The sequence below is a fragment of the Xiphophorus couchianus genome, chromosome 19 (genome assembly GCF_001444195.1).
Source record: "Xiphophorus couchianus chromosome 19, X_couchianus-1.0, whole genome shotgun sequence".
Taxonomy (NCBI): domain Eukaryota; kingdom Metazoa; phylum Chordata; class Actinopteri; order Cyprinodontiformes; family Poeciliidae; genus Xiphophorus; species Xiphophorus couchianus.
The window spans coordinates 11,034,255-11,047,709 of record NC_040246.1 but is presented as its reverse complement, the minus strand read 5'-3'; the positions used below and the strand labels follow the sequence as shown (position 1 = coordinate 11,047,709).

General features: G+C 35.7%; 2 protein-coding genes across 2 annotated transcripts in view; one reads left to right on the top strand and one right to left on the bottom strand.

Moving 5' to 3' along the window:
* Positions 1–3,770: 3,770 nt before the first annotated feature.
* ccr6b (chemokine (C-C motif) receptor 6b) lies at positions 3,771–8,941 on the bottom strand. Its single transcript, XM_027999938.1, has 2 exons — positions 8,718–8,941; positions 3,771–6,157 (listed from the first exon to the last, which is right to left on the bottom strand). The coding sequence occupies exon 2, from the start codon at positions 6,146–6,148 to the stop codon at positions 5,066–5,068; it is 1,083 nt and encodes a 360-aa protein (XP_027855739.1). The 5' UTR covers positions 6,149–6,157; positions 8,718–8,941; the 3' UTR covers positions 3,771–5,065.
* Positions 8,942–11,751: 2,810 nt separating this feature from the next.
* Positions 11,752–13,455, top strand: part of crybg1a (crystallin beta-gamma domain containing 1a) — a 47,098-nt gene continuing 45,394 nt past the window's right edge. The window contains exon 1 of the mRNA XM_028000753.1: positions 11,752–12,135. Within this exon, the coding sequence (XP_027856554.1) occupies positions 11,843–12,135 (293 nt within the window). The 5' untranslated portion in view covers positions 11,752–11,842. The remainder of the gene's footprint in view (positions 12,136–13,455) is intronic.

Below are 13,455 nucleotides of genomic sequence, written 5' to 3'. Positions count from 1 at the left end.
GGATCTTTGAATATAGATATAGAGGTAATAACAATGCAAGTAAACCATTGTGGATAAAATCTGATAAAGCGTGTTGTGGTGAACTGATAATCTCCTTAGCTAATCAGTTTGGGTAAGGTATTGTAGTCTTGAATTTGTGTTGTGTTCCTTTAGGAACCCCGTCTCTTGGTGCCAGGCAGCATTTTAATTGAAATATGATGATGTGATCCTTCCTGGCCAGCTGGGGATCGTCACCATGTAGATGCTTTGGAGTGGGCCAGAGGTCCTGCAGAGGTCCTGCTGTGATTCTCCCTGGAGATTTCTAACTAAATTCTAACCCCCACCTATACTTGGTGGAGGTGATCTCCTGTCTGCAATCAACTCCTGATTTTTCATTTGAACAAGCCAATGATATTTAAATTACTTATTTGTTTTTTAAGTCTTTGCGAAACTCATTGATTGTTTTGGTTTTTGAGTTACTCAGTCCACAGTCAAATGCACACTCATACAAAAATCAAAAGCTATCTCTCAGCTTTTAGGGCCTTTAGATCTTTTTTATTGGAATCTAAGACCTGACCTGTGCTTTGAAGTTTTTTAATGCTTGTTTGGCTCATACTGAGTAAACATCAGACATATGCTAAAAATGTCTTAATGAATTCTATTTTATTTATATTAGAAGAAAAGAGAAGATCCCAAAACTGCCTGATAACATAGTAACCCCTGACTCAGATGAATCATTGGTGCCATGGTTTTACAGTAAAGCTTTTCCACTGTTGGCACTTTTAGGGAAGTGAATCACATGCAATTGTGGTTTCACTGAAAAAGCAGTGACTTCATCTTGGACTTTCAGATGGTTTAATGGGAATAAATATCCCTTATTGACAAGGCTTTGTGGTCTGCGTTAGGTATACTTATCTTCCAGACTGCTTTCTCTCAAGGGCATCCAGCGCAGCCTTGTTGCAAAAAGTGTAGGTAAAATTGAAGGAAGGTTTTCTGGAATGAGCCTGTGGCCATGAGGGCTTTAAATCAGCAATGTTAATATTATTTTACAGTTTTGTTTTCCCTCATGAAGATGAAGACTCATATTTTACCAAAATTCCTGAATGGTGATCACAGGTCAAAATCAAGGCAGGTAATGCTGCTCTACTGGTTTGTTTAATCCCAAATTTTTCAAACATCAGCAGGAACAAATCAAGAATCGGAATTATTATTATTATTTATTTATTTATTTTCTTGAAATCTGCTGCAGTTGGGCCTTACATCACAAACCCGTTTATGTGCTTGGTCGTTGTTATTATTGTTCATTTAAAGTTCATTTTAAATGGGCTTTTTCTTTTACTGGTGACAGTATCTTGGGGGCAAGCTTGCTGATACTCCCTTTCTGTGCTGTCACTATCACAGTCACGTTTAGCTGTAAACCATTCCTGTGTTGATTTGATCAAAATTATGGTATCTGTGTCCCCCAGAAATACTTTGTGGTGAGCCGTTTTTACTGGCAGAATCCAGTAAATTAAATGCTGGCATGATGCAATCATGAACTTTAACAAGTATTACAGAACCTTGGAAAGGAATCCAGGCCCCTAGCATCACAGATTCTCTACCATACCTATCACTATCAGTAGGTGCTAGTATGTGACCCAGATACACATTTTCAACAGTTGGTTTTTATCTGTGAAGAAAGTTAAGAAAAATGTTCTCATTATTCTGGCATTTAGAAATAGACAATAATCAAATATCAAACCATCAAAAAAAAAAAAACATTATATGTGGTTTTAAAGAGTGTATTTAAATATTTGACTTCAAATTGGTGGAATATTTGTGAAAGTGAGATTCAAGCTATCAACAAATGTTGTCAGTTGCCACCTGGATCTAAATGGTTGAAAAATAATTATGACCTAAATTAAATGCAGCTCTCTGAGGGCCTCCAGTGGATGAGGAAAGATGAACAGGCCTGCCTAAATATTTCATACCATTTTCTTTTTACCTTCGAAGAATTAGACTTCCGGTGATTTCAATATCTACATTGTTCAAAAGGTTTGTGGTTGTTTTTTCAGGAAGCTGCATCATAAGTTTAAAGATACTTTGTGGGTGGAAGGAAAGTGCCAACTTTGGGGATGTGTGGTTTTGAAATGAAAGTACCCACATGTGCCCAAAGTGTTCATGATATAAAACCTGTATTGACAGCATGGTATTCTGCTGATTCTGACTGGAAGTCCCCATTTCTGTATTCCATATTTTGGTGCGCTTTATGAAGTGTTTTGCTATCTTCACACTGTCTAAGCAGGACGCGTGAGAAAAAGTGTACTTTTCCACAGAGAGATAAGATTGCACCACAAAAAAGTCATGACCTGGAAAACAGAGATTACCGTACTTCTGCTTTCTGTGTAATTTCTGCGTGTGTTTTATTTAGGACATCAGATAAAAGGTATTTTGCATGCTGACAGCAAAGGTTTGTCTATTTAGGTAAAAGTTTTAATTTTGTTGCTTTTCTTTGTTTTGGTGAATAGTTTTTAACCACTTAATTTGTCAATGTCCATTGTAAAATAATAATTAAAAAAAAGTTAAATGTTCCCTGTTTTCACAGGACATTTTTGGATGTAATTGAAGCATTACAGGCGTTGACAGCAAATTAAAAGAACACATTTTGGTTGCTGCATAAAAATATGCAGCATGTTTAAACAGCATTCATACCTTTACTGATTTCATTCAAGAAGGAAATTATTTGCATACTATGTAGAATGTGCAAATATGTAGATGTTCAATGTTCATAATGCAGAGTTTTGAAGAAACTCCTAACTTTGTTAAAGACAAAGGGGTCCCAGACTTATTCATGTAAAAATGAATTTTGCTACATAGCACAGGGAAATCTAAACATGTTTATTACTGACAAGTTTTTAAAATATGTGTAAAACAATTGAACAATATTTTAAAAATTATGATGATCATCATTTGGAGTCTAGCACACAGGACATTGTGGCTAATGTCCTGTGTGCTGGACATTTTTTAGCATCTACAAAATATCCAGCATTTTTTAGATGCTGTTAAAAAATGTGTATTTTTTGGACATGTCCATTTAAATTCTGTTGTGGATTACTAATTAATTAATTAACTAATTAACTCACTCACTCATTAACACAGTTTTTTAAATATAATTTTTATTCATAGAAATATATTGCAATATTGCAAATAGAGAGAAGTCAACAAAACAACAACAACAACAACAAAAAACTGACTCAAATAATATTTTAGGTAAAAACAGATGACAGAATGAAAGGAGTAAATACTTCACAAACATGTAGTTCTTATACATACTGTATTACATTTTTCTTAGGCTCTTTTATCATTTCTAATTTGATCATCAGCTGTACTGAGTAGCAGTCATTTAAAAAGACACATTATTACCTGGCACCCTGAGAAAATGAACTTTAAACAGTTTCAAACATAATTTGATAAAATCTTAGAGATTACATTTTTTGCTTATTTGTTTAATTGTTTCACAAATTTTACACAAATCATCTTTCACTACCCTAAAGGTCCATTTTTGTCCATAGGTTCTGTCTTCATCATTTGGGGAAAACCAACATTGACTCAGTGGCTTATTGAGATAAACATAAAGAGGCAAAACCAGCATAAAGTCAGAATTCTGAGATTAAAGTCTCAGATTAAAGTCAGAATTCTGACTTTAAAGTAAGAATTCTGAGATTAAAGTCAGAATTCTGACTTTAAAAAAAGAAAAAGAATTCTGAGGTTAAAGTTAAAGTCAGAATTCTGACTTTAACTTTAACCTCAGAATTCTTTTTTTTTTCGGTGGCCCTAATCCTCTTCTGCAAATAATAATGCAAAGATAGCATAAGAATAGTTATTGCTAAGAGAAAAGTTAAAAATATATTGTTTTCAGCAATTATATACAGAAAAACACTTTATTTTCCATAAAATATCTACCATCCATAGACCTTGCTGTATTATCCCTTTTATGCTAAAAGCATAATACTTTCTTTCTCAGTTTGATACAAAACAACTTCAAAAAGACCAATGACATTATCTACGTAATGTTGAGCTGAGTAAAAACAAAAGTAGCTGTGGATTTATGGGTTTCCAACAGAGGGTTTCGTATTTGTTTCAGTTAGAACAGGGCTGAACCCTTTCTATGTCAGTAAGGCGGTGTACAAAACAATTACTTCGAAACTCTAGTAAAAAACATATTCAAAAGGTTTCTTGTTTTCATACTTGTCAGCTCATTAACATTATATTTAATAACACAGAAAATCACTTGTAATAACTTGCAGTATTTGCTGTTATTTCACCTGTTAACTTTAATTATTCTACACAGTTTTTATGAGGGACTTCAGTAAAGGCAACAGCACAACACAAGAAATATTTTGCATATGCTGGTCCAGAAGGAATGAATTCTGCAAGTCAATGATTTGATGCAATCTGCTAGGCTTTCTTAAGCAGAAACATTTTAAAACTAATTTGAATATTAAACTGAGCTTAACGTACCGTTTGATAACTATGTAATGTCTATATGACTCTTAGAGAGGGTGCAGAGCGAGGAGAAGATAAAAGCAGACCTCGCACTACAGCACTCTTTGGGTATGCTGAGTGGAGCCTAGCACCACTGAATGAATGTCACTCTGTATCAGTTCCATTTGTATGACTTGTGGCATTTAATCATTTTTGGCAGTAAGGCATGCTTTATACTTAACCAAATGTCATTATTTCTCAAGGTAATAACTTTTTTAGCCTTGGGACAGTTATTGTGAAATGACTCTATATAACTACACTGACTGGAAATTAAGCTGACTGTAATTAGTATCTTAATATCCAATTGATACCCTGATAAGATCTGCTTAAGGGCTTAAACTGGTGGTAGTTTGAGCTCAGGCCCACTTATTATCCATCCAGCCAAAACAAAATCCTCATGGGGCTCACATTCACATTCGCTGGCTGATAAAAAATCCTGTTACCATACACAGGCAGGAAGTATCATTTTTTATGATAAATTGAATATAATTTCTTTTTGTTATTGACACATGTCAATAACATGTAACTGGACTAGACAAATCAAAGGTTACTTGCATGGCTGTCAGGCACTGAAGGATGACATGATGTTTGAACCCTCCGAGGTTCTCAGGCCTGAAATGCAAACTTCAGATGTCCCACGTGACGAGCGAGCAGAGTAGAGGTACTTTTTGCCAAAGCACCAAAGGTCAGACAATATTTTCCTGAAGTGGCTCCTGAACTTAACTCCAATAAACGCATAGAGGATGGGATTGAGGCAACAGTGGAGGTAAGCTATGCTCCTGGAAGTGGCCAGAACCGTGAGTCTGGTCTTTTCCTCCTCACAGCTTCTCTCCATAAAAAGAAACACCGTGTGGATCAGGAGAGTCACATTGTAAGGAAAATGACACATGATGAAGACCACAACAACTGCCCAAACCACCCGGATGGCCTTGTGCCTCTGGCTGTTGTGGGCTTTGAGCAAGGTGCACATAATGCTTGAGTAGCAGAAAACCATAACTACAAGAGGGAGAAGGAAGCCAACAGCCATCTGCAGGCTTGGCACCATCACCTTCATCAGCTCTGCAGTCTTTCTGTGTTTGAAAGTGAGCTCACATGTCAAAGTTGAACTAAACTCAATCAGATCATGTTCTTCAAAGAGCTCAGTGTAGATAAGTGTAGGCAAAGTCAAAAACAGTGCAAACACCCAAACTGCGGAGCAGATCAGACGGCTGTACATGACAGCATGGGAGCGAGAACCGAAGGAGCGCCTGGCTTGAACAATAGCAATGTATCGATCGCAGCTAATGCAGGCGAGCAACAGCATGCCGCTGTATAAATTGATGCTGTAGGCCGAGCGCAACATCTTGCAAGCCACAGAACCCATGGGCCACCCATTCTGCTCATTATGTGCGATAAGAGGCAACACCACCACAAAGATCAGGTCTGCCACAGCCACATTGAACAGATAAACATCTGTCATCGTCTTCGTCGTCTTGTAGAAACCGTAGGTGATCATCACGAGAACGTTGCCAATCAGGCCGAAGGCGCAGATGATGGAGTGGATGTAGGTGTGGGAGAGGACCTCTTCAGGGGAAAGGCTGAAGTTGCAGAGCCCATCTGAATCATTTACTGTCCAGGCAGGGTAGTCAAAAGTTACATTCTCCATGACTTCAAGCTGAAGAAAAAAAAATAAAAAATTAGCCTTCCAATGTTAAAGTATTTTTCCTTTCATTCTGGCCTGAAAAACTAATTACATCATCATCAGCTTTAGTGAAGGCACAATTAGGTCTACATGAAAATTACAAATTTTGATGTAATGTATTCAGATTTTAAATTAAAAACCAACACAAAGTTGTGTTGGTTGTGAAGTGGAAGGAAAATGACTCATGATTCTCATTTCTTTTTCTCTTTCTCTGATTTTTTTTTTTACGAGTTACATTTTTTAGATTTGTATCCAACCCCTTCACACTGAACCTCCCAATAAAATCTTGCAATCAATAGTACATTGGCTCCACTTGTGTGTTGTGCAATATCAGTAAAAATCGAACTGTTCTGTGAAAGCCTCAGCGATTTGCTAGAGAACATTAGCAAATAACATGGGGCTAAATATAAATTCACAACACAAGTTGTGGATTTTTATATGAAAGAAATATTGAAAACCATCTATAATTTTACTTTGCATCGGTCCATCATCAAACATTATAACAAGATTTACCAACCTAGCAATGTGTAAATAATTTTGCTTAATTCTCAATTGATATTTCATATTGTGCCAAGTATATTCTTTTAATATAAATACGTTTTTATATTCTTTACTAAATTATCTTGATTTCAATGTAACAGTAGAGTTCACAAATCTGCCAGAAGAAGAAAACCAAAAGCTGTGAATTGCTCTGGGGGAAACAGCTTACACCCTCCTGAAGAAAAGCAGGTAATTCTTTACTAAACCTGCACATACTTGGTAAATACTCATCAGTTCTTTTTCTTTTTCATGTTTTCACAAGATAAAAAACAACCAACACTCTACTTCCGTTCTTCCTTTCTCTTTCACTGACCCAATTTTGGCCCAATAAGACATTCAGGACTGCACACAAAGGTAGCAGGTTGCCGCGCTCTGTGCTTCATCTGATCTCAGAAAAGATAACAATGGTTATCACACAGGATCTGTGATCTTTTACAGTAAGTTTATTAGTCAGAATGTTGTGTAGGTAGATCAACAAAATGTGATACATTCTGCAGATCAGCAAAGTTCCATTTCTGAATCTCAAAAACTACTGAGTTTATGAGGGCAGGAAACCTTTGAAAAGAGTGAAAACCTTCAACAGACGGCAATATCAAATGTTGTGTTTACTAAGGTGTTACTGATTGCTTCTTTTATGTGTGTTTTCTTGAAATTTGACATTATTTTGATGATATATATATATATATATATATATATATATATATATACTTTACATTGTTAATTCTAAAATCATGAAAGAAAACTACTGTTTTATAACCAAAATAGGGGAAAGCTGCTGTTATCAGTGTGAGGTATTGGTTACATTTTGTGCCTTTATTATGAATTCTTACGTTTTTCTGTACAAAATAAACTCTTAAAATATATCACTCTGTGTCTACCATACATTTCATGTGTCTATGTAATATATGATTTAGTCTTTTTAAAATAAATGAAAAACAAAAATTTTCACTGACTTAATTTATTCACATTCACCTACAGTATGTTTGATCTCATCCATTTCCAACTCTGATCCCACTTCTTCTTTAAATCGTTTTAAAATATTTTCTGAAGTGTGAAATCAGATTATATTTTCAATATGGAAGCCAAAACCTATTTTACCGGTTGGCATGCTTTTTTGTCTGTCGGCCATATTGGATTTAACAAAAATAATTTCTTGCATTTGCAGCTGATGGCCAGTAGTTGATAGTGTATTTTATGATGCATTAGAGTCCACTTCAGTGGTCTGTGTGCATTTATAAGATAAAAATCCACAAGAAGCACAAGAAAATTTAGATAGCTGTCCAGTGTAGTGACCAATATGCATGAAAGGCTTAATTTACCAAATGAAAACCAATAAAAGCATCATCGATGCAGCCAGTGGATTATTGCAATTTTGAATTAAAATTTTCTTGCTTATTTTTTAGCAGCATGTAATTTCTTTCCCCAATTATGTCTTGAGGCAGAGACCTGATAAAGTAAAGCATCTTCACGTCTCAGTTAACGCAACATAAAAAATGGATTGCAGCATAAAACAGGTATATGAAAATACAAGACATTTGTGAATTTTTTCTGAAACCAAAAAGGGAAGCATAGACATGTGTCTATTTTTTGACAGATTACCAGATTTGATAATTTCAGGTTCTCCAAATGCTGTTTTTGACAAAACTGACAGTTTTACTAAATGATTCCAGTATTATTGCTTTATCTCTTGTGGTTTTCCAAAGTTTTATTAATAAGAAAAGTAAAACATAATACATTTTCAAAATGTGATGTTATGCAACAAGCGCCTTCTACTTAGAACCTGCAAAACTATCCATTTGGTCAAACATGTTTACCTAAACGATCACTTATCAAATAAAATGTATTTAATAAATAAGTGTCATACCTCAACTTTAGTTACGCTTCACTGTGAACTTTTTCATTTAGCAAGAACACCATAAAAACTGTATCATGAACTAAATAGTCGAGCCCTGATTTTTTAAATGAAAAGGTTTTGTTATTTCTGATGGCCTACCTTCTGAAATGGTGATGTTCGATGTTAAACTTTGTTGATTCAAAGAAGTAAGAAAATGACAATGCAGGTGCAGAAACAGCTGCTGGTGAAGACAGTTTTCAGTCAAGAGAGACAGAAACTAAATCTTAAAAGCAGAAGAAGATGACGCTAAAACCACATTCTCACCACCCCTGCTTCTGTCTGAACTGCTACACTGATTTTGCACCTTTCCTTCTTAAACTCTAGCTGCTGCCCCAAACTGAACTGCTCTTATCTGATGGCTCCAATAACAAACCACAATTGTATTCTACACCCCCTGTCAGTTTTTCCTGTATGTTTTTTTATTTATTTGTATCTTCTAAACAAACTTCAGTTATCTAAAGTTTGCTTATTTTTACACAGATTAGATCTGCTGTCTTCTCATAGGTGCAGTTAAGAGGAACCTAAAAGTTGAAATGTTTGAGAATTGTGAAAATAAAATTGGTTGAGATATGCTTGTGAAAGGTGTGGCAACGAGCTGCTGCCTCCTCTTGATCTCATTTTCAGTCTTTGAAAGTGTTTTACCAGATGCAAAAACATGTTTCATTCTCTTCAGTCCTCAAACTGCCGACTTGATTTGCTCTAGATTTATTTTGTTCATAAAAGTTAGTTTAATATTTTGAATTTCTAATTCATTTTTATTGCTTGTCAGTCTTTTTGTAAATTTGCAGTTTATTTGGACGGTCTTGTTGAATCAGCTTGCGTCAGGCTAAGAAGTTCAAGGAAAAGCATGAAAAATTGATTAAATTATTCATTTTGAAACAGCCAAGCTTATCTATGTGCTACCTCATCCTGACCAGCAGATAGAGCTGTCATTTTAACTATACAGTGAGGTAAATAAGTATTTATGTCAAAGTTTTTCTGAAAGTAAGTAAGTAAATTTCTAATGGGCGTGTTGACATTATTCCCCCAGCAGATGTCTGTCACAATCCAAGTACTCAAAAATGGTAAATGGTCTATACTCGTGTAGGGCCTTTCTAAGTCCAGACGACCCCAAACGCTTCACTACATTCAGTCATTCACACATTCAAGCACATATTCACACACTGATGGTGGAAAGCCATGTGTTTAATAAAGTGAAATGGCACAAGGAATAAATACTGAACTCAAAAGTATTTAGTAGTCAGTCAGTAACAAAGCTTTTGTTTCTAATGACATTGACAAGAATATATTTTCCTGCAATGCTCCAGTGGAGTTTTTACCTAGTTCTCCAAACAAGCTGTTTAATTCAACCTGATATTCGGTTCTCACTTTAGATTTTCAATTGGACTCAACCATTTTACAAACTTTACTTTTTTTGTGATAAACTGAGACTTTTGTGGGGGTTTTGATTATTATCTTGCTGGAAGAAAAAACTTCTTATCTGTCTTTATTAATGTATTAAATGATACTTATTTTGACCATGACAACATAAACAGCCATTACTGCTGATTGATCATGTTGCCCTTTGCATTTCCTGTATTTTGTATGTGGGGTGATATGCAGTGCTATTCATCATCAAAACATGGTTTGTGTAGTTTGTAGACAAATTTCTACAAATGTTCTGCAGCATACTTTAAACTATCTTTTTCTTCTCCAATGGAGTCTTATACAGAGAAGTTTCTGAGAAATCTTTGTTATGATTTTCCTTGAAATAATCATTCCTGTTAGTTCTATGTCTTTCTGACGCTCACTGGAAGTAGTTCTTTGCTCTTCAACAACTCTTAGATGCCATTTTGGGTATTTGATCAGAAGTCTTATAACAAACACCAAACAGTGAACAAATGTTATTTCCAGGTTTGGATTGTGGCCCCAATCAAACAACCAGAACTTGAAAAACACGCCTGTAATCAACACAGTTTGGATGTTTAGCAGCAATAATTTTTCTTTCTTTAATTCATTAGGAGATTCTTCTGGCACAAAACCTTGGCAATTAAGCAACTGTTTATACATAGCCAATTACTGGATGTAAATATGACTACAGCTAACGGTGGTAATATTATGACATGTTGTACAGATATAAAAACTTATCCCATTGAACATTCAGTTATTGTAATCATTGTAATATGTTTTTCACATATTAGAATGAAAATATTAAGAAAACAAATGTCTCATATATGTAATTTAAAATGTATCTTTCACATAAATTAATGTGTTTCTTCCTATAAAGACGTTATGGTTAGTCCCTCTATTAAAAAAAACTTATGCCAATTAGTCAACTATGTATTTCAGTCGGAAATCAAGGTGCTTGAGCCTGAGAGTGGAGACGTTGCTCTATTTCCTGTGTGACCTTTCCACCACTGTTATGATTTGAAGAGCTGCTGTTATCTGCTACTGTAGTTTATGAAGTCCAAAGTCAGCATAGCCAGACACAATTGTATAACACTTCATGTGTAAGTCTGCTGATAAGTTTTATGGAGATGTTGCTGGGCTCATTTTCAGGCGAGCTCATCAACTACATAGGCTGCATTAGAATATGTAGAGACACTAGAACCAGATGAGCTGTAGGCCACTCTAACCTGAGTTTTCTCGGCATCTCACAGATATTTAGCCCATAATTGTGCACTAATTCTAAGAAAATGACTCAAAAGGTGTACTGAGTATACATTATGTAAGGGCATGCTTTCCGATAAGGAATAAATGAACCAAAAATAAATCCTTGAAATAAGTAACTTTTAATTAAATATGTTTATACAGTGGATATGTTTTGCATTTTCACTAAAATAAATACCTTTGTCGGATAGTTAAGATGTGTCTGAAAATACATTTAAAAGGAAATCTCCTTATTCCCGGACAAGACTGCTTATCTGCGTCTCTTTCACACACACAAAAAAAATAAAAATAAAAAGGGTGATCGGAATTCTGACAGTTATAAATAAATATCAGGCTAAATAAAATCCCATGGTGTTTGTATTAAAAGCGGAAGTTGTGTCACATCTTTTAATCTCCCCAGATACGGCAGCGCTTCTTCACCTGTTGGCGCGCGCCACTGGCTTTGTGGGCACGTCCTTTGCGCTCGCGCCAACCCGCTCTGCAGGTTATCCGGGTGAGTCAGTCCCCCAGGACGCTTTAAGACAAACTGCTCTCCTCATGTTGACACCTTCGTGCTGTCTGTCCCTGGCTGCACCATGAGTAAGTCCGGCACGCTGAAGGGTTTATTCAAACAAAAATCCACAGAGAAGGAGAACAAGAAGCTGAAACGCTCCGCGACCATCCACCGGGATGATCCAAGCTCTCTGCGACTCCACGACCCGGGACCCCTCAGCCCCGGGGACGGCAGGACGCCACCCCAGGATGGGATCCTCAGTTCCCCGAAAGAAAAGAAATCAAAGCGATTCTTGTCTCTGAGGGTCAAGAAGAAAAAGCGAAAGGATGAAGGGGGAGACGTGTTCGAGGAACTGGACAGTTTCAGCAGCCGCATGTAAGCTGAAAACAGTTTATGACTTCATGATTAAATTAATTGTCAGGTGTTAGGTGTTTCTTTTTTCTAACTAATTACGGATCTGGGCACAGAAATCACAAATTATTTAATCAATTTGAATATGAAACACAGCTCACAATAAAACAAACTTTTTGCAAATCTTATAATTCATTAATATTCATCAAACATCAGTCTTTGTAAATATACTGCAATTCAGAAATGACTGAGACATTTGTGATATAAGAGATACATTTTTTTTAACCGTAGCTGTTAAAAGTGATATGGAAATACAAATTGTAGCTATTTTGTAATTTTTTAAAATTAGATATGGATTATTAATGGTGTTTCTGGATAAAGCAGTGATAAACAGGGCTATACGTTTCTGCTGCTCGAAGTTGTGACCTTGATGCTTTTATTACTCTATATACTTTTAATAAATTATCACCGCATCATCATCATCTTCATTAACGTTCTACATGTAAATGATTCTAAGCAGAAGTTGTAAAAACAGAAAGTCCCCGAGTGGGTCCTGGCAGTCCATACAGACCTGTTGGAAAGTGTTTCAAATAGTGAAGGAAGCACCGCATCTAAAGAATCTCACTCAGTGTCTGTTTTCCCCCCTGGCATTTTGTGGAATCAAAAAGCTTTGCCTTGGTGTTGAACTAGTTTGGTCACGCATCTTGTTGAGTCATTATATTTTAAAAATGTTGAGGTGGAGGGCCATGAAGGTGTCGTTTATATTCTGCATTTATGGCATCTTACAGTCTCCAATATTAGGTCACACTTAAGGTCAAAAATGATCTGTCTTTTGAACTTGATAATGAATCAACATTTACTTTGTCTCTGGTATGAGTTAGAGAAAACATCTAATACATTGAACATCGAGAGTAAACAGATCTCTGATTTGAAGAATCCAGATTACCAGCAGCTTTGAAATGTATTTGGGCTCACACCTTTCAGTGTTTGTAGATGATTTGAAACATATTGTTTCACAAGCCAGTGCGTTGATTTAAAGACTAGTGTGATATGGGCCATTTTCCTAAAGTTGAGCTTTGGAATAAACTATTTGAACATTTTTGAATATTTGTTTTTATATTTGAGAGACCAGTAAAGACACCATTACAATCTAATGTAACCAACTGAAAATAACATTATGTTCTAGTTTTTAGTTGGTTAGATAAAGGAACTCATTCTGGCTATGTTTTAAGCAGTGAAATTAAGCAGTCCTAATTTAGGCCTAGATTCACAATTTCTAGTACGTTCCCTGCATGTTTTGTGGCTCTTAGCCTCATTAAGTCCAGTTGAGCCTTGATCTCTAAC